Below are 27497 nucleotides of genomic sequence, written 5' to 3'. Positions count from 1 at the left end.
CCAAAGGATACCAAGGGCACCCCCCCCCCCTCTCTCCTCTCCTCCCCGCCCCCCCCCCCCCCGAAACAGCCGCCACTGGGCAGGGCAAACACTGGCCGGCGGAGGCGCCCAAAGGATACCAAGGGCACCGCCCCTCGGTCCTGTGGGGGGGGGGGGGGGAGGGGTCTGGTTTGCCCCCGCCCCCCCCCCCCACTAAAAAACAAGTTGTTACACTGCTGGTGACGATCAGTTCGTCGAACAAGGTTTCATCAATTTTCGTCGACACTGCGGCATTTTGCGACGTTTAGTCAAAAGCACCACTTCGTGCACATCACCTTGGTCGCTGGCATCCAGATGGTAACTTGGCTTGCTGAACCCTTGGTGGTTCCGACAAGGAATGACATAAAGGGATACTACAACGAAATTTCGGCACTCATTTTTTGGTCTATATGTGTTCAAAGGAGCAGCATCACATTGAACATACCAATAACTTGTTAAAAAAGTCACGAAAAGGAATTTTAAAACAAATTAAATGATTATAGCAAAGAGCACCTGGTGGATGTCGCTAACGCCTCGCTTGTAATGCCTGTCTAGGAACCTTGACAGCTAGTGACGGTGAGTGTCTCGCGTCCGGCCACAACGAGAGAAGGGGGGAAGGAGGAACTCCCCTCTTCCCGAGAATGCCTTTTGTGTGTCGCAGAAGTCGCTATTGTCCCCCTACAAGATTACAGAAGATTAACCCGTCACTCAAAATTTGGACAAGAGCAGCCGCTTCGGTGGCTGGAACGACTAGGCCATCCTCTCGACGTCAGCCTCGCCGTAGCTTTGCTCGTCCTGAGACGACCTACGTCACAATTGCGTTGGATGTCACGTGGTTTCCGCTGGGCCTTCTCCGAGCGCTTGCCAGAATGGGCCGTTTATAACGAAAAATACAGCCACCAGGCTCAAAATACAAACGTGCGATTGTCATTTACAGATATTGTGGATCATATTCAACCTATTTTTGAACACGACGGGAATATTTCAAATTTCGTTGAAGTATCCCTTTAAGCTCGAGCTCAAGACTATAATTTATTTTCTCCAAGCGGAGCGGAGTTAGCTGTTTGACATTGGGGATGCCTATAGCATTTATTTCAGTGAAAAAAAAAAAAAAAAAAAAAAAACTTATCGGCAAGAAAAAAACAATATTCTCTGTCTTGACGCAAGGTATTTTTTACGGCCATAGGTGCCACATGCATCCACGCCCGTTCTTGTTTCGACGATATTAAGCTAAGGTGGATGCCTGCTTATAGAGAAATTTAGTTTTATCTTTTAATCCAGGCTACATCACTTTCTGCGATGCAGTTTATACAAGGGGGCAGAAAAACTTCCTTTCACCCAGACCTTGTACACACCGTATTCCTTCAATAAGAGATATATACCTTCTGCCACCAATTTGTTTCAACACGAGCTGCACTGAACGGGGAAGTGAAAGAATGTAAAAAAAAATGTGCAAGTTGTTTTAATAGAAACAAAATGTTGGCAACGAAAGTATGGGAAAAAGAATTGCAAAACTGTTTCGGCCCGTCCCCTTTCATTTCTCTCCATTTCGTTACCAACAACCAGCATGGTGCCCCCTTCTACGATATTCAAGAGCAACCATATTTTAACTACCGTAAAATACCGGAGGAGCGTCCACCACGCTTTCACTGAAAGTTGAGTTAAACTAGACATGGGAGCTTGGAAAATTTTAACAGTTGGCTCTTGACCAGAGTGGGTGTTTCTGCGGTATTTTACGGTAGGATAACGCAGCCAAAATGTTTTTCAACGTATCCCTAAAGCTTTTCCTTTCCTTGTATGTTAGCATTATTCAGCTATAATTGCAGAGACAGCACGCCGTAGCCTTTTCCCTGCTAGCAACCAGCCAGTGGCAATTAGTTCATCGAACAACGTTTTATCAACAGCTTGTTTGATCGACACGTCTTGCGATCCTTTTGTTAAGCCCTTGTTGCCGGCATCTAGATTTCCATGAAGGCCTAGGCTGGCCGAACCCATGGTGGTTTCGACGAGGCTTCGTGCAAGCTCGAGCTCGAGATTATAATTGGGGTTCCATGTTCTCGATAAATACCGATGGACCCCGGTAATAACCCCCAAAACAATTTTCTCCGGGTTTGGAAAAAAAATATTTTTATCTGCATCATAGGTATATTTTTAGCCCAAACACAAATATTTGTTCTTGAGGTAGCATTTTTTTGGGGAGCCACATTCGTAGCCCAGTCTCCTCATTTCGATACCGGAATGATGTCTTTCAAGTACTTGGGTCACGGGTGCAAGTTCCAAAAACCCTGAAAGAAAAGAGGTCATGGTTGGGACAAAAGGGGGCCATTTGGGGTCACAAATTTATAGATAAGCAGTTGTTTAATAATGTTAGGCCAGATTTCATGCCTGGTGTTGAACGAAAAACACAGAAAAACACAGATTTTTAAAGAAATAATATCTGCCCCCCCCCCCCCTTAATTTGAAGAAAAACAAACCCCTGAAGCACGGAATCCTAAGATTCACTCTTCCGAAGCAGAGCGGAGCGAGTGGCTAATGTGCATGGCGCAATCCGTTTAGGAAGCCTAGGATTCAGGAATCACAAATTTCTTTTTCATGTACAGAAGCCGTCTGGGTTCCTCACTATAGTTCTGGTATACTCCCAGTAAACAAAATCCAGTCTACTTGGAAAAAAAAATTGCCGAAGAATACCGCGCATCCGCCCATTCCATATTAAGCACCCATATTCAAATTTTTAAGATCTGAGAAAATATGCACAGTACATATGTAAAATTGATGACCGGACAAGGGCCCGTCCCCCCTTTTTTCGCAATTATCTCTATATTTTGAGAGGACGCTTGCCCGGTATTTTACGGTAGTTGACACGAAACGAGTTCTCATAAAACGTCCTGTGCCAATGAAACAGTCCACAAAACATGCGTTATTGAAAAACATGTTTCGACAAAACAATATGGACCCCAACCAGCTGGTCAAACGTACGCTGCAAGAACCAGCTGTCCAACCGAGGATCGCGTCTCCATTTATTTGTCGTGGCGCTGGCGCCGGCCTCCTTCGCGATCTGCTGCGCCAGCCAGGTACCTGCTGATGCAGCGTTCAATGTCCACAATGTCCATCTTCGTGCGGGCCCGCACCGCAGCTGTAAGCGCAAACACGGTCAGAGACAACAAAGGCTGTTTGCCACAGTCGGATTTCCCAAATTCACCTATGGTAAATATTTTTGCTCCATGTTGAATAAATCTAAAGATGTCCCACACTAAAACAAAAGGACCAAGAAAAAATGAAAGACGTTTACAACTGTTTTGTCACGGTGACGTTTCGGCACGGTGATGTCACACGCGCCGATACGTCACGTGTCGACACGTCACCGTACCGAAACGTCCACGCGGTGCATTAAGGAGAAACGTCCCATAATGCACCGCGGTGACGTTTCGGCACGGTGCTGAAACGTCACTAAGGTGCATTATGGGACGTTTCCCATAATGCGGCGCGCGGCTACACCGACGGCAATGACAACGGCAACGCTGACGCCACTCAAGCCGGAAACAGGCACCTAGGAGCAGCACTCTAAAAGCATCTGGCCGTGGGGATCCAGGAGAACCCTTTCGTCATGCGGATATCTCATTACAACGTCCTCAGGACCTATGCTCCAATTCGCAATAACTTGGCGAACTGTGGAGGCTAGGGCCCCGCGACCCAATAAGAGCGTCGGAGCGAGGCACGTGACCTGATGTCACGGGAGCATTTGTGTCACCACGCCAAATGCGAAGCCCGGAGGAACCGGCTGTCATCTGCTAGCCAAGAGTCGTCTGCTCCGAAACCAACCAACTTCGGAAATGAACGTCCACCACAACAGCATATCCGTCCGCTAGAATAGCGCACACTTTGGGAACAGTTCATGAGACAACCATACGCTCAATTTAGCCATGAATCTGTGACGGGTGCTAATGTCAGGGCGCAGTGCGATGTTTTGAGCAGAAACGGCAATTACACGGCTGCCATCGCTTGGGATCGCCAACGGCCACGGCGCTACAATGCAAAAAAAATCGAGCGGATATCAAATGTGGCGTCACCTGTTTCGTTTAAATATAATTAAAATTCATACATTTGTGATTATTTATTTTTTATTCTTTAAATCTTCTAAGTCGGTTATTTACCGCGAAGCAATAACCTCTTCATTAGTTCCAGAAAAAAAATAGCGGTTGTTTGTAAAAAAAAAAAAAATAGTGTTGAGTGGAAAAAAAAAGCACCTTTTTGCAAAAGCCAGCACATGTAAAGAGAAACAGATACTTTGTCCTTTATGAAAATCAAGTTTACTCTAAGCGCTCGTTAACAAAAAAAAAAGTTTGTTTCCTTACAGGAACCCCGAAAACTGGCTGCAACAAACTGAGCGATTCTTCTGTCCAACACAAGACTGCGTCCTTCAAAGGGTCGCACATGTCTCCGAGAATGTGTTTTCATGTCCTTGCTTTACAGATTCCTGCCATCAGATGCCATAGGATAATGGCATCATTTTAGGTGCTGACAAGAACTAGCAGCAGAGTTTTTTTTTCTTCCTATGCAACTACTTCCCAGACTCTATGGTCCATTTGTAGCATGCTTCTTGCTTCATAGGCTGGAAGCCCAAACTGATCACTATCTTCACCGAGAGATGTGGTGGTTGAATGAATTAACTACCAATTTCTAAGATGCATTTCTTTTTTTTTTTTTGACATTATTGGATGAAAATTAAAAACGGACACTTGCTCTAACTTTGTAAACATGAGAAGTTCATTTGAAGTATTTAGATAACCAAGATATTGTTTAATGGTCCCAGTATTAAGAGTCTTGGTGGCTTGCTAGAGCTCAATGCAATGACTGGATGCTAGGTTAAAAAAAAGTCTCCTCTGCATTTGAGGTATCTATTGTTCTTTTCCAATCGATAAAAAGAGCAAAATGCACAAAAAACTGCTAAACAGCACATGCGCATAAAAAAATCGTGGGGGACACTTTTCGCCGAATTCACAAACCTCACTCCAATTGAGGCGCCCCTCCACTTCCTCAAGGAAGGTGCAAGGGCCGGCGCTGGCCGATTGCGAGGACGGATAAGTAGCTTAAACCGCCTATCCCTTGTGGCGATTGGCCAGTGCTGGTCCTCACACCTTCCTTGAGGAAGTGGAGGGGCACCTAAATTGAAGTGAGGTTTGTGAATTTGGCAGTAAAGCTTCGCATTTAAGAGTGGAACGAGGTAGCGTTATCGGGCCCTATTCGCAAAGCCTTCTCATACAAACCCGCGCTCCTTCCCAAGTGGTGCAAGCATATATGCGTGGTTCAGTCTGTGGCGCCACGTGTCGCATGAAGTCGTGACCCTATCGACCCGCTAAATTTAGCACAAAATCTTTTGCTAAATTTGGCGGAAATATTGTCCACTAAATTTGGCGGGAAAACGTTCCCACCAAATTTAACAGGTCCACAGAGTCACGACGTCACAGACATGTGCGACGTCACACGCGTGATGTGAAACGTTGCTGCGCGCATTGCATTATGGAATTTTATGGTCCTACCGACGCCGAATTTTCTTAGACACAAGCTCCTAAACGCTATCGCGTTAAAAAAGCAAGTTAAAATCTAACCCCCTTTTAAAGACAGTTTCCCTTCGAGCTCACCCTAGCAAAGCAAAAGTCGTTTTGGGAAGTTTATGTCCTAAACATCTCAGCAGAAAACTGGGGATTAATTTCGACGTAGAACCGAAGATTCAAGTTATATGGAACATTTTCCGTAGAGAGCTTTTGTGAGACTGCAGACACTTTGGCTGGCACCTTGCATCGGAGCCACTGAGGCGACTTGCCTGTTGCTACATTCTTGCCAAATTTGATAGCAATTACATGTTTCCTGTTGGCAAGAGCAATGCTGACATCACTGAAAACCATACCGATGATGGCAGTGCATAGCCTGGTGCCCCTGAAGGCCAGCTTGGGCGGCCTCCGTCCAAGAAGGCTGAACCTGCACTGGACGTCCTTCCTCAGTGTACGCTCCATGATGATCCGGGTCGTGTCCTTGAGCGAGTTGCCACCCAGCGACGACAGCCGTGCCAGCTGGCCAACAGTTAGGAATGGAAAGTTGCAACCATCAATCCCCACTGTCTAGCCATCAATCCTCATCATCCGATCATCAATTGTGAGCCCTAATTCACTCCCTCAGCATCTAGCCACAAGTCTTAGGCATGTAACCATCAATCCCCAGCGTCTAAACATCCACCAGCATCCAATCATCAACCCTGAGCATCTCTAACTCAATCCTCATCATCTAGACATCAGCCTCCAGCATCTTATCAACAATTGCTATGGCATCCAATTATGAAACCCTAGCACCTAACCGTCTATCTCTAAAATTCAGACTTCATTCTCCTGCATTCAATCCTCAATTACCAACATCCAACCCTGCTGTCATCCAATTTTGCATGTAGTTTTCATAGGGTGACCAGACGTCCTGTTTAGGCCAAGACAGTCCCGTTTTTGAAGTCCGCTTCTGCCGTCCCGTCTTTTTGTCCCAATAAAGAATCGTGTCCCGTTCTCCGGAAATATTCTTTATTTCTATATATAAGTGTGTAGACTTTTACAGCCTAGTCTTGCAGGATAAAGTCCTGCTTAGAAAACTTCAGTCGTCGGCAAATATGCCCACACCAATGAAGGGCCTGAAGCAGGACCTTCCAAAGGAGTGCATGCAAGTGAACTGTGAGTGTGACCGTTCCCTAGGACTTAGTGCAATAAGGTAACATTTTGGAATAAGAGCAGTTATTTTATAAAGTTTTTTTCCCAACCTCAATCTTTAATACGTACCATGTTTGCATGTGCTGATTCGCTGTGGAGAGCGCGTTCGCACCGTCGAAACTCTTCCATCGTCCGCAGCGGCAGTTGAGGAGCATCCGGTTGAGGACCAACTGGTTGAGGACCAAACAAGTGGAGACCAGCCGGTTGAGCCTCCAGCAGAGGTTGAGGCATTGGTTCAGGAGTCAGCAGAGGAGCAACAGGCTGTGGGACTGATTGATGCACAGGCTGAGCAGACGGTTGAGGCATTCCTGAAGGAGACTGTTGAGCAGTCTGTCGAGGCAACTGAGGGGTCAGTTGAGGGACTGGTTGAGCACATGGTTGAGGGCATGCTTGAGGAGCCATTTGAGAAATCGCCTGAGGAATAGCTTCCGCAAGGAGTTGAGGAGTCGACCGCAAACCGTTTTGAGGCATGTGGAATGAGATGCGCAGCTCACACGATGATTCACCTGCATCCAACAAGAAAATGACTGTGTGTGTATCCACACCTGGTGTGGCTCCCAGACTTGGCTTATTCCGTATTTCGGTCATGCACGTGCTGCTCATATTATTAAAACACAACTTTTAAAAAGAAAAAATGTTTTTACAACTCATTCAGAAATTACGCCTAGGCTACAACTATGGTGCTAGAGTGAAACCCACATAACAATAACGAGAAAACCCGAAATTTCAATCATTATAACCGATTATCATTGTATCTGAACTAGAATCTGATAATTTCCAGTCTACAAACTCTAGAAACTAATCGTTATAAGTGGTACATCGCTATAAGTAGAATGCACTGTATAACAAGCCTTTCACAATTTTTAAAGCTTACCCTTATCAAAGCAGAGTAGCGATGAAGAGACAAAGTACTTCTCAGCACTTTACTGAGTGGCACTTTGATATAAAATAAAGTGAACTTCAGGTGCTTAAAAAGGTTGTATAGCATAGGAAAAACATACAGCTTAAAGCAACTCAGTGTTGAATGCTTAAGCAAGTAGAAAAAAAAAGATAAAAAATTTACATTTGTCGAAAAGTTATGTATATGAATAATCATGACAGATCCTATTCAAAAGTAGTAGTAATCCTATTAGTTGTCGTATTCAAAAAGACTAAACTTAATTTTTGTGAAGAAAACCAACAAAATTGGTTGAAATTTCTCCCAGTAGGATAGCAAAACTCATATTTTGACATTTAGAAAAATAGTTCATGACCACCACAGGACAAAGTTGAATTTAAAAAATATTTAATTTCTGAAACTAAAAGCTATATCAAAACATGCTACTTTGAACTGTAGTATAGACATGTCTAAAAAGGTTCGAAACCAGCACTCAAAGCTTCTAAAGCATAATGAAAGTAAAACAACCACAAAACTAACACACCATTCATTTTTATAGAGGTCACCAATCGAGCCCATATTGAAGGCGACATTTTAACTGAAGTTTCATGCCCTGGGACAGAACAACAGACCTCACCACATCTCCTAGGATGCACACCAAGAAGGCTCACCTGTGCAACTGTTCACTTGTTGACTTGACGTCATCGGGACAAGGTTGTAGAGCGGAGACTTCAAGTTACCAGCTGGTGGAAAGAAAATAAATACCAGGTTTGTAAGCACCTCTCTAGTCAAACTTGAATCATCGACACTAGAAAAGGGAGTGACAATTTTAAACCAGCTATTCCCATAACCTCTGGGAAAGTGATAGTTGTTCAGCAGAAAATCTTATTGGAAAGCTAAACTTACGAAATGCAGACTTCAAATGTTCATGACAATGATCAGAACCTTTCTGACTCTAAGAATTGCAACTTATGAAAATTGAATGCCCATTGAATTCGCTAATTTCAAAACAAGGTAATTCTAGACCATGCCATTTGTTCATTTCAAACAGGGCAACCCTAGACAAAATACACCAAAAAATTGATTTTCCTTCAAGAGATCCTATAATCCGTAGCACTTGCGTATGCACTGCACAAAGGTTGTCATTATACATGCATAATACATTTTCATACAAGCTTGAACAGTGAACAATTCACTAAAAACAAACAAAAAACATGTTATATAAATAAAGACCAGGAATGCAAACAGAGAGCACCTTTCGTAAACACTATTCAAATCATATTTCAGATGTCATAAATATTTAGTTTACAAATATATCACCAGCATATAACAAATCTGAATAACAGACAATATATGACACAACACCTGACTTGTAAGACACAGCAACTGACTAATTAGTAGAATTTTTCAAAGGCGACTATTCTTTCTTCTCAACAGCAGATTAGATAGCTTGGAGTTCCCTAGTTGAATATGCCTGGCCATGAAATGCACTCTCTTTCATGTCCTTGCCTTGGCTAGAGTAATCCTGAAAAGAAACAAACAAGGTTGAGCTTTCTAAACGTGATTGAAACCAAAGGAAATGACAGTACGCATTAACAATATCCACAGCTTCGAAGTCCTTTCCTTGATATCCCCTGTATGCTGCCTCTACTCCTTCTCTCCCACTGGTAAGTGCAAAGGAAAGAGGGTAACTGCAAGCCTTCCTGAAACACAATTTGAAGTTTGGCAGATCTCAAGCAAAAATGTTTAAAGTCGGCACTTCTTTATAGGCACAGGTATATTTTGCATAAAAAAGCAGCCTACACAGACCAGCATAAAAAAGTGTCATCAATACAGCTTGAAAAAAACAGGAATGCTGGAAAACAAAACACTCTTAGATAAGGGAGAATGCTAATGTCGCACAACCATGTGCCCTCAACCTCTCGGAGGACGAATCAAAGGAGCACAGAAATGTGCCTAAATTTACGCCAATAAAGAAAGCAGTTGTGCTAAAATATGTCCCACAAAACGAATTATAAAAACCACACACCATAAACCTAAGCGATATCTCTACCATAGATTTTGCAAGTCAACAGTTGGGGTAATGAGCTGGAGGCATTTCCAAAAGGTAAGCGTAACAATTTTTTTTTTCTTCATTTGTTTTGCAGGTTTACCGCACAGGGGCAGAGACAAAGGTGTGGTGCCTGACAAAACCTCTGCCCCCTAAAGTTCAGCAGCCCAAGATAGTTACATAATGACCATTCTACAAAACATTACACAATTCAAGAAATGCTTGTGATTCCGTTGAGAAAAAACAGACTACAGGCAATTTGGTGAATACAGCAATGAGGTATAACTATCAAATATCGAAGACATGTTACACACATGCTTTCGAAAATTTGATATAATTTCGAAAGAGTCACTACACAACTTCATCCACACTCCTCAAGAAAAGCATGGCTGAGGGTGCTCAATTGCAACATCTGCACATTTAATGAAAGTGGCAAGTACTATGGGGATGATTGCAACAAGCAGCGATATTGTTGCTACTGCAACAGAAGTCACCAAGTGTAATTACAAGTTATGAAAACATAATAGCTGTACTGTTTTTATATTTTCTGGTGAAAATCCTGTCAGTAACAGAAGCTTATTAAAGGTTTGGTAACATATGGTTATAGTCACAACCCTCTGTAACAGAATCTTCAGAGCTCACCTAGCTAACCGAGGCGCTCTTCTTCAGCTGCTTCTCCAAGCACCCAGATGCAAAGAGGCAAAGCCCACCCTACCATGCACTCCTGCATTTTTACTAGGAGGCATAAAAAGCACAGTCCCCCAGTTTTTGCAAGATTACATTCAAGTGCCAATTAGGCACTTGAATACTTTACGGTATAGTAGTACGGCGACTTTCTCTTCCCTCGCACATTTAGAGCTCACTCTGTACATACCATATTTTCCGGTGTACACATTATATGTGTGATTCCATGTTTTTAGGGTTTATTTTTTGCCAAATTCGAAGGGTGTTTTTCGGAGTTTATTTTTCTTCGATTCCTAATTTTCCAAAACCCAGAGCTTAATTTTGCAATGTCTTTTATAAGAAAAAAAAAAAAAAAAAATACAGGGGTGGAAATATGTGCTAGATTCAAAAGAATGGGCTTGTACCAATTTATATTTCTTCAGCTGGGTTGGCACCATTGCCATTGGCAATAATAATTTGTTCAATGACGAAAATGGCAAAAAAGTGTTGCTTCGATAGAAAGTCGAAACCTTAAGATCAATAAACTTCTGAAGGTTTCGTAATATTTCGAGCGAGCGCCTACTCAAAATTTTGAGATAATAACGTAAAACTAGGGGATGGGCGCCTCTTAGGTCAACAATATGTGAAGATACGTCTTTGGTCTATTTTCCAAATGTTACAAAATTAAGGGGTGAGCGCTCATTGTGGAAAGGGCGGGTACTCGGTATTTTATGGCAGTAGATAGGAAGCTAGTATTTGTCCCATCCTATCCATCGACCTACCTGCAGCTGCGCAGGGCAAAGTGGTAAAGGGTGTAACTTAGAAGCTTCAACTGGCCGCCCCGCTTCCCCCTTCTATTAAATGTCTATGGTTCACAGCTTTCACTGCTACAGAAACGCAACCTTTCCATATTCTAAGAAGCACAAATAAACCGGAACAGTGGGTTCTGTCATGAACCGAAAGACCTGTTGTAATGATGTACCTTGACGAGGTAAGCAGCAAGACTCCTTTTGTCGATGGTTTGAGGTTTGAAAGATAACTGGGGTGGCATTTTCTCAAGACAATCTTTTTTTAAAGGCCTTGGTACATCGAAATATGGAGTTTATCAGATGAATTTGAAATGACGAATATTTTACTGACAGGTGGTTTTCCGCGTTCTTCGGATATATCCGGAAACACGGAACTTTAATTACAGTCAAATCACGTTAAATCAAACTCAAAGGGGACCGAAAATTTGTTTGAATAAAGCAAAGTTTGAATTATCGGCAGTATCCCCCCATCGAGACACATAGGATGGGACCTGCAGGATAGTTTGAATTATCCGAGTGTTATAATTAAGAGAGTTTGACTTAACGAGATTCGACTGTATATACTTATATTCACTTATTTTTTTTATTAGTATAAACCTTAACTGTGCAAGATGTAGGCCGCGTCGACACCTACGACAAAGGAGGAATGCCAGAGCACCTGCCAATGACGTGTTCTTCTAATGTTGGTGCAACTTATATAACCAACTTTTTCACAAAAAATGGCCGGGGAGTGCATCTTATACAATATTGGGAGAGACCAGACTTTATTGGGGCGACCCGCACAATCGACAGGGGTCTAGACAGAAAAAAGTTTATTTTTCCATCGCCGGCGTCGGCCTCCTTCGCGATCGGGGGCTCCGGCGAGGTACCGTCCCAAGTAGCGCTCTATTTCCACAATGTTCTCCTTCGTCCTTACATGAATGGCTTCTGCAAACGAGAAGAAAAGAGTGGGAGCCTTTGCTGATAACAGTAATGGAAGTGCCATCTTATCTTTTGTGGCAGGTTCTGTAACAGGCAAAATATTGCCTATCAGATGCATTAATGTGAACAAACACGCAGTTATCTGTGGTCCGCTTCCGGACAGTGAAACCGTGAGTGGTTAGGCCTAAGAACGGTCGTGTTGCTTTCTGTGCTGAGTGAGTGAGCTTCGTAGGGCGCCTTTCCTTCGGCAAAAGGCACGCCGAAAGCGTCTTATAAATGTTTGCCATTTATGGTTACTGTGGCGCAGCCCTGACCAGCTGTGGATGCGCCTCCATCTGTGGAGACGTGCCACATTACCTTGCCATGTCATAATGACTGTCAAGACCAGTTATAGCGAAGTCAACGGGAATCGGAAATCGCCTCGTTATATCTGCAATGATTCACCAAATTGGTGCTTGAGGGAAATAGACAATCGCACAAGAGCGACCTCACCGACCACACGCCGACACGGATCATGAGGCAAACAAAGAAGCACGCACAGCACCTAGTTTGCGCTCAAGCTTGTCTGTCGTCGTTATAGAGAGCCTAGGTTTAAGAGATGGGGCAACCGCTTGCTCGGGGTCACGTGGTTTGTGGGCCGCGTTTGCAAAACGAGTTGCAGCGTGCAAGGAGTCAAAACTCAAAAGCATTCATCTTCCGAAAACGTGTCCGCCTTTCCGCCCAGTTTCTTCGCCACACTGGCCACTCAACAATCAAATGCAGGCATACTTACTGCTCCCTCTCTTAAATCTAGGCTCTCTCCATCATCTCCTCCGGTATGTTGTTGCCAGCACTCCAAACGCCCCTATCGGCATGCCGCGACGGCCTCTGTGTGTGATGCGATAAGGAGCGGGGAGCAGACGACGCAGAAAACGCCGCCGGCGGCCTTTTCAGCATCTTCGGCAGCCTGATCTGGGTGGCTTCTTGGCCGCGGCAGCAAAATGTGGCGGTCCGAGACTTAGTAAACTTTCCGAATTCTATTCTTTTTTAAAATTATCACAAAACGTTTTTTCACTATGTCTGCGGGAGCCGCTCAATTTCCTTCGCTAAAAACAAACAGAAATGCATTGAAAAGTGCAAACGGGAATGGGAAATCGTGATTGATTCGCTGTAACCGCTGTCTTCGTTATGACCGGTCTTAAGAGTATGGCATTTGCATGAAGTGTGTAAATGCAAAAATTTTACCCCGCACAATGAATATGTGCTGATTTTTCGGGAAAAAAAAAAATCTGTTCATTATGCGAGTAAATACGTACGGTATACAATTTATATGGTACAGAAGAGCGTTCCGATTGTTTCCTAGTACAGATGCTGCAAACTTTATTTTAACCCGAGGTTCAGAGATTGAACCAAGGGGGTTCGAACATTTTGGAAGCTTTCAAACTTTCGAATTTTGTTAGGGTAAGAAATCAAAACAATTTTCAAACTTATTACGCCACGAATTTTGGCAATTTTCGAACTTTCAAACCTGCAATGTTCAAAAGTTTGACAAGCTTTAAACCAACTTTACCCCCAAAGGTTTAAGGTAACAAATATAATTCTAACAAGTATGCACATTAAAATATTGCACCGAAGCTTCACTTAGCTGATCCTAGGTGGTGCCTCGGACAACTCGCTTTGGGGTGGCCTTCGCCCCCCAAAGCGATACACATCGAATTTGAGGGTATTGAATTCAGTTTGAAACTTTCAAGCTTGACTCATATTTGGTTAGATTACTATCAATATGCGATTCGAATTCAGTTTGAAATGCTCGTGCAGACTCACCACACATGATGGTGCAGATCCTGGTGCCTTTGAAGGGCAGCTTGTTATGCCTCCTTCCCATGAGGGACAGCCGACACTGGACAGATTTCCTCAGCGTCCTCTCCATGATGATACGCGTCGTGTTTGGCACCGTTGTGCCCCCTTGAGATGTCATGAGCTCCAGCTTGACAGAAGGAGAATTGAAGGTAGAGCTCTTAGGCTGCCCAGTAAAAAAACATGCTTCTTCAACTGGTTGCTTTCTGCGTGGGAAGCCCAAAAGAGCTCGCAATAAACAGACGCTGAAATGTTAATTCTATACAAAAGTACTAAAAGTGACATGAAACGATGTGGATGGTATAGTTCCACCCAAAAATATTTGAAATCTTAATTCCCCCTTCCCCTTTTTTCTTTGTGAATTGCAGGCAGATTTCTTTCCAGAGAGAACCCTCTATCACACGACTATGATAACCTTTCAAAGTATTTTGGTCTTTAGACACTGCCTCCCAATGCTGATACTGCACACTTCTCGCAAAGTGTGTTGGTAGTACAATACACGTGGAGTCGCCTCAGAATACAAAATGCAATCCCGACATATTTGCAGGCTTCTTATTTTGCAAGTTTTACAAAAGTATAAAATATTTTTTGCAGAAGCAAATAAACTAGTCTATGAGCGCCAAGTGTCAACGAGCATGGGCAATGTACGCACGTGGCGAATCCTTTGCAACTGCTTCAGATTTAGAAAGTTCTAGAAAATTAAGCAACCGTAAAAAAACAAGTCGTTTGTCTTTGTAATTCACGGATGGCTTCGCCGACGGCGGGCTTACCATGGCCGCTCGGGTGGGCTCGTTCACGAGAGCAAGCTCGCACTGATCGAACTCTGCCATCGTCTCAAGCGGCAGTTGAGGTAGAGGCACTGGTCTGATCCGCTGGAGCCGACGCGGCAGCACCGGAATGTTTTGCACAGCCTGAACAGTCGGTAGCGGGATCTCTTGCACAGCTAGAACATTGGGTATTTGAGGATCTTGCACTCTTGAAACAGATGACACCGAAGCATTGCACACTGCTCGAGCTGTCGGTGGTGAGATGGCTTGCGGCACTTGCGCTGGACTGCCTTGCAGCACATGAAGAAGAGGTTCGCAGGGTGGCCCAGCTGCACTCAAGGAAGAGGGAAAGGGGACAATCAAATGCCAAAACTTTAAAACATTTACAAATTCTAAAAAAAAAAGTGGCAAAAAAGTGTCATTGTTCCGATTCATGACCAAATGAACAGAACCGGGAATGTCTCTTTCACTCGGCCCCTTTGCTTCCGAGGGAAGCAGAGGCACGCTACTTACTAAAGTAAAAGATACATTTGCCGAGTGAGCTGCCCCTCATAGCCAAAGAATGAGGAAAGTTTCTTCTAATGCAGTAACCCCGTGCCAACTGATCTTTGTCCCCAAGGAACATAAAGCAAACCTTCGTATTAAATGGGCAAACATTTTCTCGATTTCCAGGTGTGGCATCTTGCTCTGAAGCAGGACTTTTGGTCCGAGTCCCACTGACGTGCAGACACCGAATTTGATGGAATGCTCGCAGGATTCGCATAGTTTTCATCGCTCCAGTCCATCAAACTATTGTCAGATTACGAAAAATTGAAAGGCCTGAGGGATTAGTTGCCACATATGCCTGAGCATTAATCACTTTCAAGAACAAGGTTTTGTACCTCTTCATCAACTGAAGCGGGCCCCAGCGCCAAAACAAAATTGTTTTAGCACCAACGCTTACAATTGCAACTGCCTTTTTTTCTTATTGGTTAGATGGAGCTTTCTCTCTATGTCAAACCGCAAAACAAACGAGCAAACAACCCAAGGTAAATGGAGCAACAAGGGTGGTTCTGCCATCTGCCGGAGAGCACACTAAACAGCACCGAAACCGAAACACATGTGATACTCCTGGCAAGGCTTTATGGTTTGCAAGGGGTAACATGGCACGAGTGACACTCATTATTGGTAGGGAAGGGGTTAAAGTGTGGTTTCTCAAACTGGGTTCCTAGGCACTTAGGAATTCCCCAGAGCACCCAAATAGGTTCCTAGGGGCCCAGGAGTTTCCCAGAGTACCCCGAGGGGATCGCCAAGTTCCCAAATTTCCTCGACCATCCTTGCCCCCAGGTAATTTGTTTTTCCAGTTTAAAACCAGTCTTAGCATATCTGAACCATTTATTAATAGGACACACTCTGCAGTGTGTGCCCTATTGCTCACAAGGTCTGTGGGAATTGTGACTGCTCTACTGCATTAACGTCGAGGCCGGGAGGGGCTCCTCAGTTTCCAGTCAAGCCAAAAAGGGATGCATTGAGATTGAGAGTTCGAGAATCCCTACACTCAGGGTGTCTAGCAACTGATTATTTTGAAATTCCCCGACTTTTCCAGGTTTTCCCTTAACATTTCAGGTGAAATTCCCTGACCAAGACCGTTACAACATAAGGCATTGAGCACTGTGAGGATAATTTTGTACGGGCTTAATCCAACTTGCATATTCTGAAATACTGGGGTTCGTCGAGTCTGGATTAAACCAGCACTTTCTTGCCGCTGACATCGTCGGTGAAGAGGCCACTTCCGGAAACACGACGAAAACACGACGCTCAACCAGACACGTCAATAAACAAATGGCAGCATGGCCACCAGATACACACCTTCGTATACTTTCGGCTCAAGGCTCGACTTGGAATGGGGTCTGCGGCTTTCCCATTTGTTACTAAATCTAGTAGCTCTAACTGGATCCAGCCTAGTGTCGCGCCCTCAATCCAATCCAAGACTTGGACTAGATTTGTTGGCTTGTTCCCTTTCCATCAGGTCGCACACTCTTCATCAGGTGAGCAGAGCTCACGCTCCCTTCTAAGCAGAATTTATTGCCTATTTTTTTTCCCTTAAGTTCTCAAGTGTTTGTTCAGCGCACTCGATGGCGTTTCCGGCTCATTCTCCCTGACTGGGCTCGCTTTTCGACAGTATCCCCGACGATTCCCCAATTTTTCCCGGTAATTAAAATTTCCCCGACAATTTTGGGTTTTACCGGTCGCTAGACACCCTGCTACACTACAGCATAGCCCAATGGTCCCAATGAAACATTCCACAACCCTCTATTTCCCCCAAGAAATTACCGCTCAGTGTGGAGTCATTTTGACATTTATGCGTGCACCGGGCAAATGCATGTGTGCAAAAGAACAATGTAGTTTTTGAAATAAAGCTGCTCACTTCCGATTGGCTGAAACTGAAGGTCTGGCGTACCGGCAACGATGTCCTGGATGATGGACTGCGCAGACTCTTCGACTGAAAAGGGCGAAATTGACAATCGATTCCAAAAAATTGCTTTAAGCCGTACAAGAAAAGAAGCAATGCATGCTTTACACACTCTAAATCTCGGTTCCTCCGTTATTGGGCAAGCGCAGACTGCACAGATTTCCTCCAGAAAGGACGAGGAATAAAATGAACTGCATTTTGAAAATGCTTTACAATGCTTTTGGCCTGGTGACCTACCAGAAATTGCTTAATCCCGAAATCACTTTACGATGTCCGTGGCAAGCTTGCTCGGAGTTTGACGGATGTCACTAGTGTCGTGCAAATATTTAAACAGTAGTTTCAAATAATACGCTATTCAATATTTTCTTCCGAGACAAACTGCAGTATTTTTATGCTTCAAAGTGTTGGTTACGGCTGATTAGCTTTCTTGAGCGCGCTTCCTAACGAGCACGGGCGCACTACGAAGAACCAACACCCACTGAAGCGACTTCCTTGGATGTTGCTTCTCTACAGTGCACCGGTGCTCAGTAAGAAGTGCACTCACCGGGGTAATCTGCCGTGATCAACGCTTGGAAAAGCACGGGCAATTGCATGCACACGAGAAGAGCACACTTTCAAAGTGGGATAGTGCGTGCGCACTCCTGGTGTGTTTAGAAAGAAAAAGAAACTTTGTAATGTTGACATCTACATTGCAGCGAAATTTTCAAAATTAAATTGTGGCTGCTACGTAAAGCGGTGGCGTACACAGGGAAGAACCGACAAGGTCGTGCACCCCCTTTCCCCCTCCCCAAAATAATTGGGTTGGGGGGGGGGGGGGGGAGGCAGCAGCAGGCCATAGATTTGGCCATGCATGAATCGAAAGACTACCAATGTGTGGATTTCTTAAAATAAACAAGCGATTGAAATTTTGTAGAGCCGTGTGGCCTCCACGATTTTCCATGTGACCAAGGAGTCCCTTAGAAAACGTAACAAAAAATGCTCTTCATTCTCCTTTGCGTGGGGGGGGGGGGGGGGGGATCGGTGGCCGAGTGGGCTGAAGTGCACACCCAGCTCGACGCTAGTGGAGCGATAGCTCGTGCTCCAGAACCCAGGGATCCTGGGTTCGAGCCGCAGCCCTGCCCGTTTCGATCTGGATGAGCATCGTACCGGCGTGCGGTCGTGTATCACTACTGCGTGGTGCACCCCAGGCTAGCGGCTGTACCGCACTGGCTAAATTGCCCATCTACAGCTGAGACACCAGACACCCACCGAGGCAAACTAACTTCCAACTGTATAAACAAACACACAACAATTTGCTTTTGCTTTGCGTGGGGTGTCCTTGGCCACGTGGACACCCCGGTAACGATCACGAAACACCCCCCCAGATGCACTCCAGTTAACTTCAGTCTCCAACTCCGCTCGAAACTTTTATGGGCCGTTACTGTCGTATCCTTCTCAAATTGTCAGGCCGATCCGCCGCATGTGTGAAGGTTCACGCTGCAGGGAATGGGTCTAGCACACAGTCCACCCGTTACTCGGTAATGAACCTCGCACATGTCGAGACGATTCCCTGTCCCAGACCAGCCAGACATGAACGGGGGAAGTGAAAGCCCCGCCTGATTTTGGACAATGCAGTTCCACGAAGTAGTGTTCACCCCCAGTTGTCAACAGAACTGATCCCCCCTCCAGGACATAGCTTGCAACAAGGGAGAAGCATGTTGTCCAGATCCGCAGCCCCCGACAACTGTGGTCACACTGCGCCACTTTGCCAATTCTGGTCTTTCCCTCGTCAAGTTAGGATTGCCTTTCTTTGGCAGAAGCTCCACTTTTTCTCTGTTGTGTTTTCTGCATGGGAAGGGGCACCTATCTGGCGGGATTCAAGAGGCGTGAAAATGAAAGGTTTCTAAAAACGTGGCATCCTCCTTCTTCCCTAGCCTCTGGGATCTGGTGGCACTTGCAATCGCAGCACAGCAATGAAAAGAATGCTGCTCAATGTGCAACTACCAAAGGCAAAGAAAGCGGATGTTGAGGAGAAGCCACCAGACAATGTGGAAAAGGCACGGGGGTGTAACAGCGGGCAGTTTTGAACCAAAAGACATCCAAAAACCAGAAGAATCTGGTGAGCATTTATTTTTAATATTGTGCACATGTGCATTTGTTTGTGTGGCCAGATTCTTTTACACTACCTAGAAACCTTGATGTGTTTGCCTACGACAGTCCACATGACATTATTGGCGGTTGGTAATGAGAGCAAAGAATTTGGTCAACAGTACAGTGTTTATGTGACGAAGCACTTTAAGATTACCAACCAGCAATAATCTAAAACAAAAATTCATCTTTGAATTATTTTTGTGAATTTTGTATTTTTATCTTGTTCAAATAAAGATAAGGCCACATTTTGCTGTTCCTTACGAATTATAAGTTAAATAAACACATATTTTTCTGCATGTATCTAGCACAGCTGCACAAGAGACACATTAAACTTAAGACTCGAATTATAATAATTGGGGTTGTGTGGATATTTATACAACAAGTAGTTGGTCAACCAATTTTCAAAGTGGCGACGAGTCACTCGCTGCAGATCAGCAATTTAGCCAGTGCAGTACAACCGCTGGCCTGGGGGTCTTTAACGTGCACCACGCAGCAGTGGTAGACGACCGCGCGCCGGTACGATGCTCATCCAGATCGAAACGGGCAGGGGTGGGGAATGAACCCAGGATCCCTGGGTTCTGCAGCGCGAGCTTTCGCTCCACGTGCTCCGAGCTGGTGTGCTCTAGCTGGTCCACTCGGCCACCGATCCCCCAAACTCAAATTAGTTCCTTTGTTTTACAAAAGAAATGCTCATGAAAGAATGTTTTGTTATCGTGCAAGTCCGTTGCTTGCATACGCGTAATGAACACCGCTGACCGGCATAAAGTGCGGACGCTTGTTCCATGAAAGCATGTTTCTAAACCGATATGCTCCCTTTGTTAGTAAAAAAAAAAAAAAAGAAAAAGAAGAAAAAATTGGCCGAAATCGCTGCTGCCGTTATGCTGGTTCTTGATGAGACGCGCGAGTATTTCATGCAGCGGTTATATATGACGAAGCATGATGAATGCAACATCTCAGCACAGCACTTTTCTGTGGGGTAAACATTCTCCAGACCCCTCTTCTCCCTGGTGCAGGCAGACGAGGACACTTGCAGCACACATAAAGGACGAGCCCGTGATGCGTGGAAAATGACAGAGTCATTTCGTTGTTGCGCATAAATGTTGTGCATACAGGGGCGACGTCACTGCGCTTACGGCCTGGTGACATGGTAAGACGACTGTGTGTCAAGGTCGTACACGGGCTGCAGGACGGAACTGCAGCCCGTGTACGCACACGGGCTGCAGTTCCGCCCTGCAGTCCGGAGACTTGTGGACGCCCACAAGTCTCCAAAGCAGATGGCAGCAGCTACCAGGGCGTCCAAAGCGTGCACCCGCAGACCAGCCGCAGGACGTGAATGGGGTGGGAAAAGGGTTGACACGCGTTTTCGTGATACACCCGCCAACCCCACTCCGCCGGTGATCTTCGGTTACTAGGGCTGTGGCACCATCCCGTGGTGACGTTGCAAACTATAAATGTGTGCTCCAACGTTTAAAGTCAGTGCATGTACCAGGGCACTAATGTTAAGACATTAAAAAAAGTCAACATGAAAATAAAAATTCAACGAGGCGTAACGAGCGAGTGAGACGAGCGGGCGGACAGAAGAAGCAACGAGGTGATATGTTGGGGAATCGTGAGAGCCTGCGATAGCGTTGGCAAATACTTTGACATCGGGCCAAGTCATGACTAGCAGGCTCTTTTACAACTTGCTTGTTTCGTGCATACATGCGTGCGTCTATGCATGGCGTTCTACCAACGCGTGCTGAGGCGGCGTTGCTGCGTGGTGTGGACAGCACCACAAACAGGAAGAATTTTGGAAATGGCATCCATTTCCAAAGGCATTCAAATGTACAGCGTTTAGAATGATCGTGAGAAATGCCAAAAAGACTGCCAATTTTATCAGGTCAAAGTCAAATAGAGTATATTTTTTTATGTGACAAACCAACAAAGGCCATCTGAGATGTTCAAGCAAACGACTGAGGATTAATTTCAAACACTTGGGGATTTTTTGACACACAACCACAACCTTAGTTTTTGACGTGCAACCGAAACCTCTTTGCCGCAATAAGCACCCCATTGTCAAATTGCAAGCATCTTGGCCGGGATTCAAACCTGCTGACCGGAGATTCGAAGAAGTGTGATTTGCTTCCGAGTCACTGATGCGGCTTCACAATTCTTGATGGCAAAAATATTCGTAGACAAATCAAAGAAAAAAACAAATCGTAATAATAAAAAAAAGAAGCCCACCTTTGATTGCTTGACTCTGCGGGCAGGACGTTCCCGCAGATATGTTGTGCAGAGTGAACTCTCTGGACTCTTCGACTGCAAGAGGGAGAAACAAAGAGCAAATTAGTCTTGTAAAAGTTACTGTTACAGGCCAGGAATGGACCTTTTTCCACCAAGCTTTTGCACGTACGTACACCCTCTTTCCCCGGCCTTGCTTCCCACTGTCATCATTCTCGGAGGGCACCGTCCCGCACGACCAACATATTCACCACCTACCATTGCGCATATTTCCCCTCTTTTGACAATTATTTTTTGAGTATCGGTAGTATAAAGCAAAAAAAGCAGCAGAAGCCGATACAACGGCACGACACCCTTGTGTTATGACGGGCGGAGGCATACTGGGCTGCTCTTCGTTTGTAGTTTGCAGACAACTACCCAAATAGCACATTATCCCCATAATAAAAATGAAAAAAATATGATTTTGACATGTCAGTGCCCCTTTAAGCTGAGACTCCACCTTCAGCGCGAACTCGCTGGTTTCCGCTGTGCTTCGATTGTACGTGCCTGCGTGTTCACACTTGTGTTAGCAAGGGCTGATTTTGACGTGTCAGTGCTTCTTTGAGCTGAGACTCCACCTTCAGCGCGAACTCGCTGGTTTCCGCAGTGCTTCGATTGTATGTGCCTGCATGTTCACACTTGTGTTAGCAAGGGCTGAAAGCTCGCGCTGAAGGCAGAGCTCCTAGTCTCGGCGGGTGAACGGCGCATAGGCATGTTCTGTGACGTGACCCTGAGCCGCATGGACAACATCCAAACCGCAAAAGCAGACTTTTGGGCCTCTGCGGAAAGCATGAAAAGAAAAAGAACGAAGGCGAGTGCCAGGACAGGCTTCACGAGGCAGTGCAAAGGAAATGACGCCGGAGACGAGCAGCCAAACTTCCAATTGCAATTTCTCAAAAACTCTGTTTTCCTACATGTGAGGAATGTTTTCTCCGAAACTAGCGGAGCTATCCGAGATTTTTTTTTTTTATCAGTTATTACTACATGGCTACCTTATATATAGAACCTTGTGAATTATGTTGCGGTTAAGACTTCTTTATTTATAATATATTTCTCTTCACAAGCAGCATCAAAAATGGATCACAGGCGTACAAAACTTTATTTTGAAGAACTAAGACTTGCAATTATTATTTCTTTGCTTCAGAAAAAAAGCCCACATTGTGGGGAATCACTGGGGAATGTTTCACAGCTCTAGTCAAATTTGACAATTCATAAATGTACCTTACCTCGCCAGAAAAAGCAAACGTCTTCGAAAGTATGGAGCAGAAAGCGGAAAAGATGTTGGTCCTTTTACGTCACCTTTGATTCACAAAGTCGAGGGCGTTTGGTTTAGGCAAGCATGATCTTATATCACCGCCATTACAGTGGCAGTAATGAAGGTTTCGGGGCTGCCACAAGATGACTATGCGTTAACTCATTTTGCTTTTATTCTTTTAGAACCGAAAGGCCATCACCACAACTGCTAGTGTGGTTGAAACTGTGCATTCAAAACGCTAACCTAAGCGATAAAACATGGCACCTGCCAACACCCCTTCAAAGTAAAATGCAAAAAGCGGCTTTGTTCTGCTTGGGCTAGTAGGAAATTCATTGTAGAACATAAAATCACTAAAAACGATGAACAAGTGGAAGAATGAGAAACACCACAGAGTGCTTCGTGGTATTCATCATTCCTTTACTTGTCCGTCGTTTTTAGTGTTTTTATCCTCTACAACCGAACTTGGCAGAGTAATTTACGGGAGGCCAAATTTCCCCTTCTGCATTTCAGTTCCCTTCTACACGACTGGTTAATTTTGTGCTTAATTAACCAATCGAGGAGTCACCTGTTTCGATTACAATCAACTAGTATTGTCTGAAATAACCCCTTGCTGTGCGTTACATAAATAAAATTATGTACAGCTAATCATATTGGCTAGGAAAATGAGGCCATCTGTTTGAAAGTCGCTCGTTAGCCATAAGCACCCAATGTGGCACACCAAGATGCAGGAGCAAAAAATAGCTTACCTGGACCATTCTGAACCTCCTGACATGGCCGGGTAGAAAAGTAGCTATGCAGCGAATACCGCGACGGCTTCTTGGCTGACGGAGAGAATAGAGCAAAAAATGTAGGCTTACTTGAATCCAAAATAAATATTAAAGGCCATTGCTGCAGCTACAAAAAAAAGCTGAAACCAGAGCGATACGGCTCATGCCATGTCTAAAACCACAGCAGTACCAATATGACAAATTTACTTCTGGAAATCCACATCCACAGTTTTACATGGCAGAAAAAGATTCAACTCTGTCCAACGCCCTCAGTTTTCAAACTATAGGTAACCTTTCACAAACGCGCAACAGGAAAGCGGATACATTCTGCAGTTTCACTGAAAGAATCTAATCACGAAGGAAAGATTCAGCTCGGATTATTGGGGGATTCATCAGAAATGCACACACAACAAAACTGCTAAAAAAATCCCATCCTCAAAAAAAAATATATATATATATATTTTTGCAGTTAGCTGTTACAAACATGAGATAGCAAGACCAGCTATGGCCACTAGAACGATAAAAATGGCGTTGAGCGAGTGCCGGAAGTAGGACATGGGAAAGAGGCACCCCGCTGTTCTCATCCTTTCGGCAACGCTAGCTTCTCAGATGTCGAGAAGGTCCAGGACACAACACAAACGAACACTGAAATGGCAGAGCAGTCCTTGAGGAAGAAAAACAATGTACGACCGCAATATATGCGATTCACGTGGCTTGCTTTTACGATCTCAATGTGAGTATAACGGATATAAGAGGCAGTCTAAACAGACAACACAGAGAGATATCAAGAACTGGAAGGCGTATGAAGCTAATGTCCCAGGTCAAGTGTAACTTCAGAGCTGTGCTCATGGCACAGTTATGGCCGTTCGAAGAAGGCCCGTCAGCCTGTTTCCTCTCATGGTAAGGCACAGGCATCTGAAAAGAAGCACAGGCAATAAAAATGAAGTCAACTCTTAGCCAATAATTGTAGCAGACTGCCGCTGCCACAACCACTACTAAAGAAAAAATACTATTAGAAGATTGGGGGTCCGTAAACGGTAGCTCCCTCACAAGTAAATGCCGAAGTCACAATCAAATACCGAACAAAAAGTCTTCAATCTGATGATAATTCTGTCAAAATCGTTGAATAATAAACCGGGGGCAAGAGGGGGATTGGTGGCCGAGTGGATTAGCACATCTCAGTTCGGAGCACGTGGAGAAAAAGCCCGCGCTCCAGAACCCCGGGATCCTGGATTCGATCTCTACCTCTGCCCGTTTCGACTTGGATGACCATTGTACCAGCATACGGTCATGTATCACTACTGCGTGGTGCACGTTAAAGATCCTCAGGCTAGCGGTTGTACTGCATTGTCTAAATTTCTCATCTACAGCTCAGACAGCAGACGCCCATTAAGACTGACTAACTTTCGGCTGTATCAACTTACATAAAAAATTCTTATTTAAGCCAGACGAACTGGTCTAAAAATCAAATTTAAAAATGGCGAACGACTCAAATTGCTTAATACAAATGTATCTTCCTGCAGATTCAACTCACACACTCTTGTTCTTCGTCATTCGCTGAAAAATATTTTTAAAACCCTGTGTAATTGTTGAGACTTGCCGTTGTGAACACGTGGAAAATTTTACGAAAGCGCAGTGCCGCAGGAAAAAGAAACAACTCGTCAAAAGCAAGTGTCGCCGGTCTTGCGGCGGGATCAAAGCTGCTTTGACACACCGAAGTGCTGAATCTCTGTGCCTTCGCACGCTTGGATACCGATCAAGAATTGATGCCGCATGGATGTGCTTTGCGAGTGCAGTATGCGTGAAGCCGTATGTAAAGGCAAACTCGTCGAAAGCAAGTGTTGCCGGTCTCGCAGCATGATCAAAGCTTCCTTGGCACACCGAAGTGCTGAGTCTCTGTGGCTTTGCATGCTTGGATACCGATCAAGATTCGTTTAAGCGCCATGTGGAAGTTTCGTGAGTGCAATGTGTGTGAAGCCGTATGTACCTCTGGGCAGCGTTTTACTTTTACTCCGACAACTGTATTTGTAACTTGCGGCACTCACGGTCCCGAAATGAGCTGGATCCAATGTCCAGTGGTGACGGAAGAGGGGGGGGGGGGGGGGGCGGGGGGGGGGGGGTGGAGGGGGGGGGGAGGGAGGGGAAGGGGGGCAGCATCAGCGGCAAGTTTTTTTGTTCTGTTTACTAGACATTTATGGCAATCGAATCAGTAGTACAAAAGCTATTTCTGTTGTGGCTTTTTCCTGCTGCATTGCACTTTCGTAAAAATTTCCACGTGTTCTCAACGTGAAGTCTCAACCCTTACAGAGGGTCTTAAAAATCTTCGACGAATGACGACGAACGAGTAGAAAACGAGTCTTCAGCACGCTGCCGCCAGCCTCTGTAACATTAGCAAAACCGCAAATAGTCTACGAGCAAGATGGCCGTTTGGTGGCTACATTCCCAGGAGCTGAAAGCGCGACCCAGCAATGGACCTTTTGTAGAAACATCGGTTCGAGAGTAAATGGTTCCAGAACTCTCTCTCTTCCTTCTGGCCGAGCAGAGAGGGAAGATGGTTTCGTCAAATAAGTATTTGGTTTTGTTGTGTTGACTTCGGGGCGGAAGATTACCCACGATGGGGACAAAGGCGAGTTTGGGGGAGCCGTATCTAGGTCACAACGCCTCAATGGGTGAGCAGGATGTAGCTAACGTTTTGGGTGTGGAAAGGGTGGGAGAGGCCTTGTGCGCGCATTGCTTTCTCGCAACTTAGCCTCGAACCCAGTCGCGTGTCTAGGTGGCAGCACATATTCGCCAAGAGGTCCATTGTCACTGAGATCAGAGGATATATACAGGGCGTCACAAAAAAAGAAAGAAATTTACAGGGTTTTTTTTCACCGCAAAAATAAACTAGGAATCGCTGAACGCTCATTCTATGCCCAAAGGTAGCGTGAGAGGTCACAACCAGATGCCAAAGTTTTAGCCCGATCCGGTACCTTAATAAAAAGTTACAAGTGATTTTCTGAAAATTTCAATGGGAAAATGGCGGCTGACGGAGTTTCCGGATACACGGGGCTCTAAGGTACTAGAAACCGAAAACGGACAAAAATGGGCTCCATTTTCCAATTGAAATTTTCATAAAATCACATAACTTTTGATTAAGGTATCGGATCGGGCTGAAACTTTGGCATCTGGTTGCGACCTCTGGCTCTACATTTGGGCGAAGAATGAGCGTTTGGCGATGGCTAGTTTATTTTAGCAGTGAAAAAAACCATCTGAATTTTTTTTTGTGACACCTTGTATCACGGGGACAAGGAGAAAGGATATGGTTAGTCTCAGCTAAACAAACACCCACGCCTAGCAACTAACATTACATCAACTCCCGCTACTCAAGTATGATAAACACAGACGACACACTTCTAAAAAAGAAATGCTTTTAAAAGAAACTAGCCTTCAGATACAAAAGAACACAATAAACACACAAATCACTCTCCAAGCAAGTGATAACCGAATGTCACAGCACAAAACCGCGCGCAATAAAACGACGTTCGAAGCGAGCTTCAGTGAGGCAAACCATCTCGTTTGGAGTACTTTCGAACCACAGACAACACCCGTACGATGTGGGAGAGACGAAATATTCTGAAGTCAAGTAAGTGCCTGCATAGAACGTTAACTAGGTAACGCTCGCTTATCACCATGTTCAATGCATACCAACTCCCCCCAACCAACTCACCACCTTGCTGTGTGCGACCGTGCGACTATGCCAGACTATGTTCTCAAAGTTCGTACTGGTTTGTACTCTTCTTTTGGCTGCGGGATGGACGTGAAGTAGGGAAAATAACAGCATTGAAAAACGTTTGATTGGGATGAACATTTCGCACCAACAAATGCACCGATTTTATGATTTCAATTTCACAGATGGCGCGATGGCGCAGGAATGATACGCGTGCCGATGCTGATTCTTTAATTATCCA

At 44.8% G+C, this 27497-nt stretch overlaps 2 protein-coding genes across 8 annotated transcripts; both read right to left on the bottom strand.

Moving 5' to 3' along the window:
- Positions 1-1944: 1944 nt before the first annotated feature.
- Positions 1945-11827, bottom strand: LOC8025591 (diacylglycerol kinase kappa). Of its 7 annotated transcripts, none has more exons than XM_040215068.3 (7): positions 9228-10479; positions 9004-9163; positions 8310-8381; positions 6831-7267; positions 5924-6086; positions 2995-3151; positions 1946-2303 (listed from the first exon to the last, which is right to left on the bottom strand). In XM_040215068.3, the coding sequence occupies exons 3-6, from the start codon at positions 8341-8343 to the stop codon at positions 3036-3038; spliced, it is 750 nt and encodes a 249-aa protein (XP_040071002.1). In that variant the 5' UTR covers positions 8344-8381; positions 9004-9163; positions 9228-10479; the 3' UTR covers positions 1946-2303; positions 2995-3035. The 7 variants fall into 7 exon arrangements, with proteins under 7 accessions (XP_029828864.2, XP_040071002.1, XP_029828862.2 ...); XM_029973002.4 differs by having other exon boundaries at positions 9148-9163; XM_040215067.3 differs by lacking the exon at positions 9004-9163 and having other exon boundaries at positions 9228-9341; positions 10331-10479.
- Positions 11828-11927: 100 nt separating this feature from the next.
- On the bottom strand, positions 11928-27435 carry LOC8025590. The gene is made up of 7 exons (XM_029972998.3): positions 27313-27435; positions 23527-23601; positions 21490-21564; positions 17092-17166; positions 14688-15013; positions 13885-14047; positions 11928-12087 (listed from the first exon to the last, which is right to left on the bottom strand). Exons 1-7 carry the CDS (start codon positions 27395-27397, stop codon positions 11957-11959), a joined length of 930 nt encoding a protein of 309 aa, XP_029828858.2. The 5' UTR covers positions 27398-27435; the 3' UTR covers positions 11928-11956.
- Between the last annotated feature and the right edge of the window lie 62 nt (positions 27436-27497).

The sequence above is a fragment of the Ixodes scapularis genome, unplaced genomic scaffold (genome assembly GCF_016920785.2).
Source record: "Ixodes scapularis isolate PalLabHiFi unplaced genomic scaffold, ASM1692078v2 PGA_scaffold8__174_contigs__length_109621045, whole genome shotgun sequence".
Taxonomy (NCBI): Eukaryota; Metazoa; Arthropoda; class Arachnida; order Ixodida; family Ixodidae; genus Ixodes; species Ixodes scapularis.
The sequence above is the reverse complement of the archived record's forward strand: the minus strand, read 5'-3'. Positions and strand labels throughout refer to the sequence as shown.

Coding starts and splice junctions, on each gene's coding strand:
- LOC8025591 (XM_042286628.1), bottom strand. Junction 6,087..6,830: donor AATCAGCACATGCAAACATG/GTACGTATTAAA, acceptor ACTGTTGGCCAG/CTGGCACGGCTGTCGTCGCT. Junction 3,152..5,923: donor GCTATGCACTGCCATCATCG/GTATGGTTTTCA, acceptor TTGCGCTTACAG/CTGCGGTGCGGGCCCGCACG.
- LOC8025590 (XM_029972998.3), bottom strand. CDS start 27,397: ATGTTCATCCCAATCAAACGTTTTTCAATGCTGTTATTTTCCCTACTT. Junction 21,565..23,526: donor GGAGGTTCAGAATGGTCCAG/GTAAGCTATTTT, acceptor TCCCTCTTGCAG/TCGAAGAGTCCAGAGAGTTC. Junction 15,014..17,091: donor TCAGTTTCAGCCAATCGGAA/GTGAGCAGCTTT, acceptor CCTTGAGTGCAG/CTGGGCCACCCTGCGAACCT.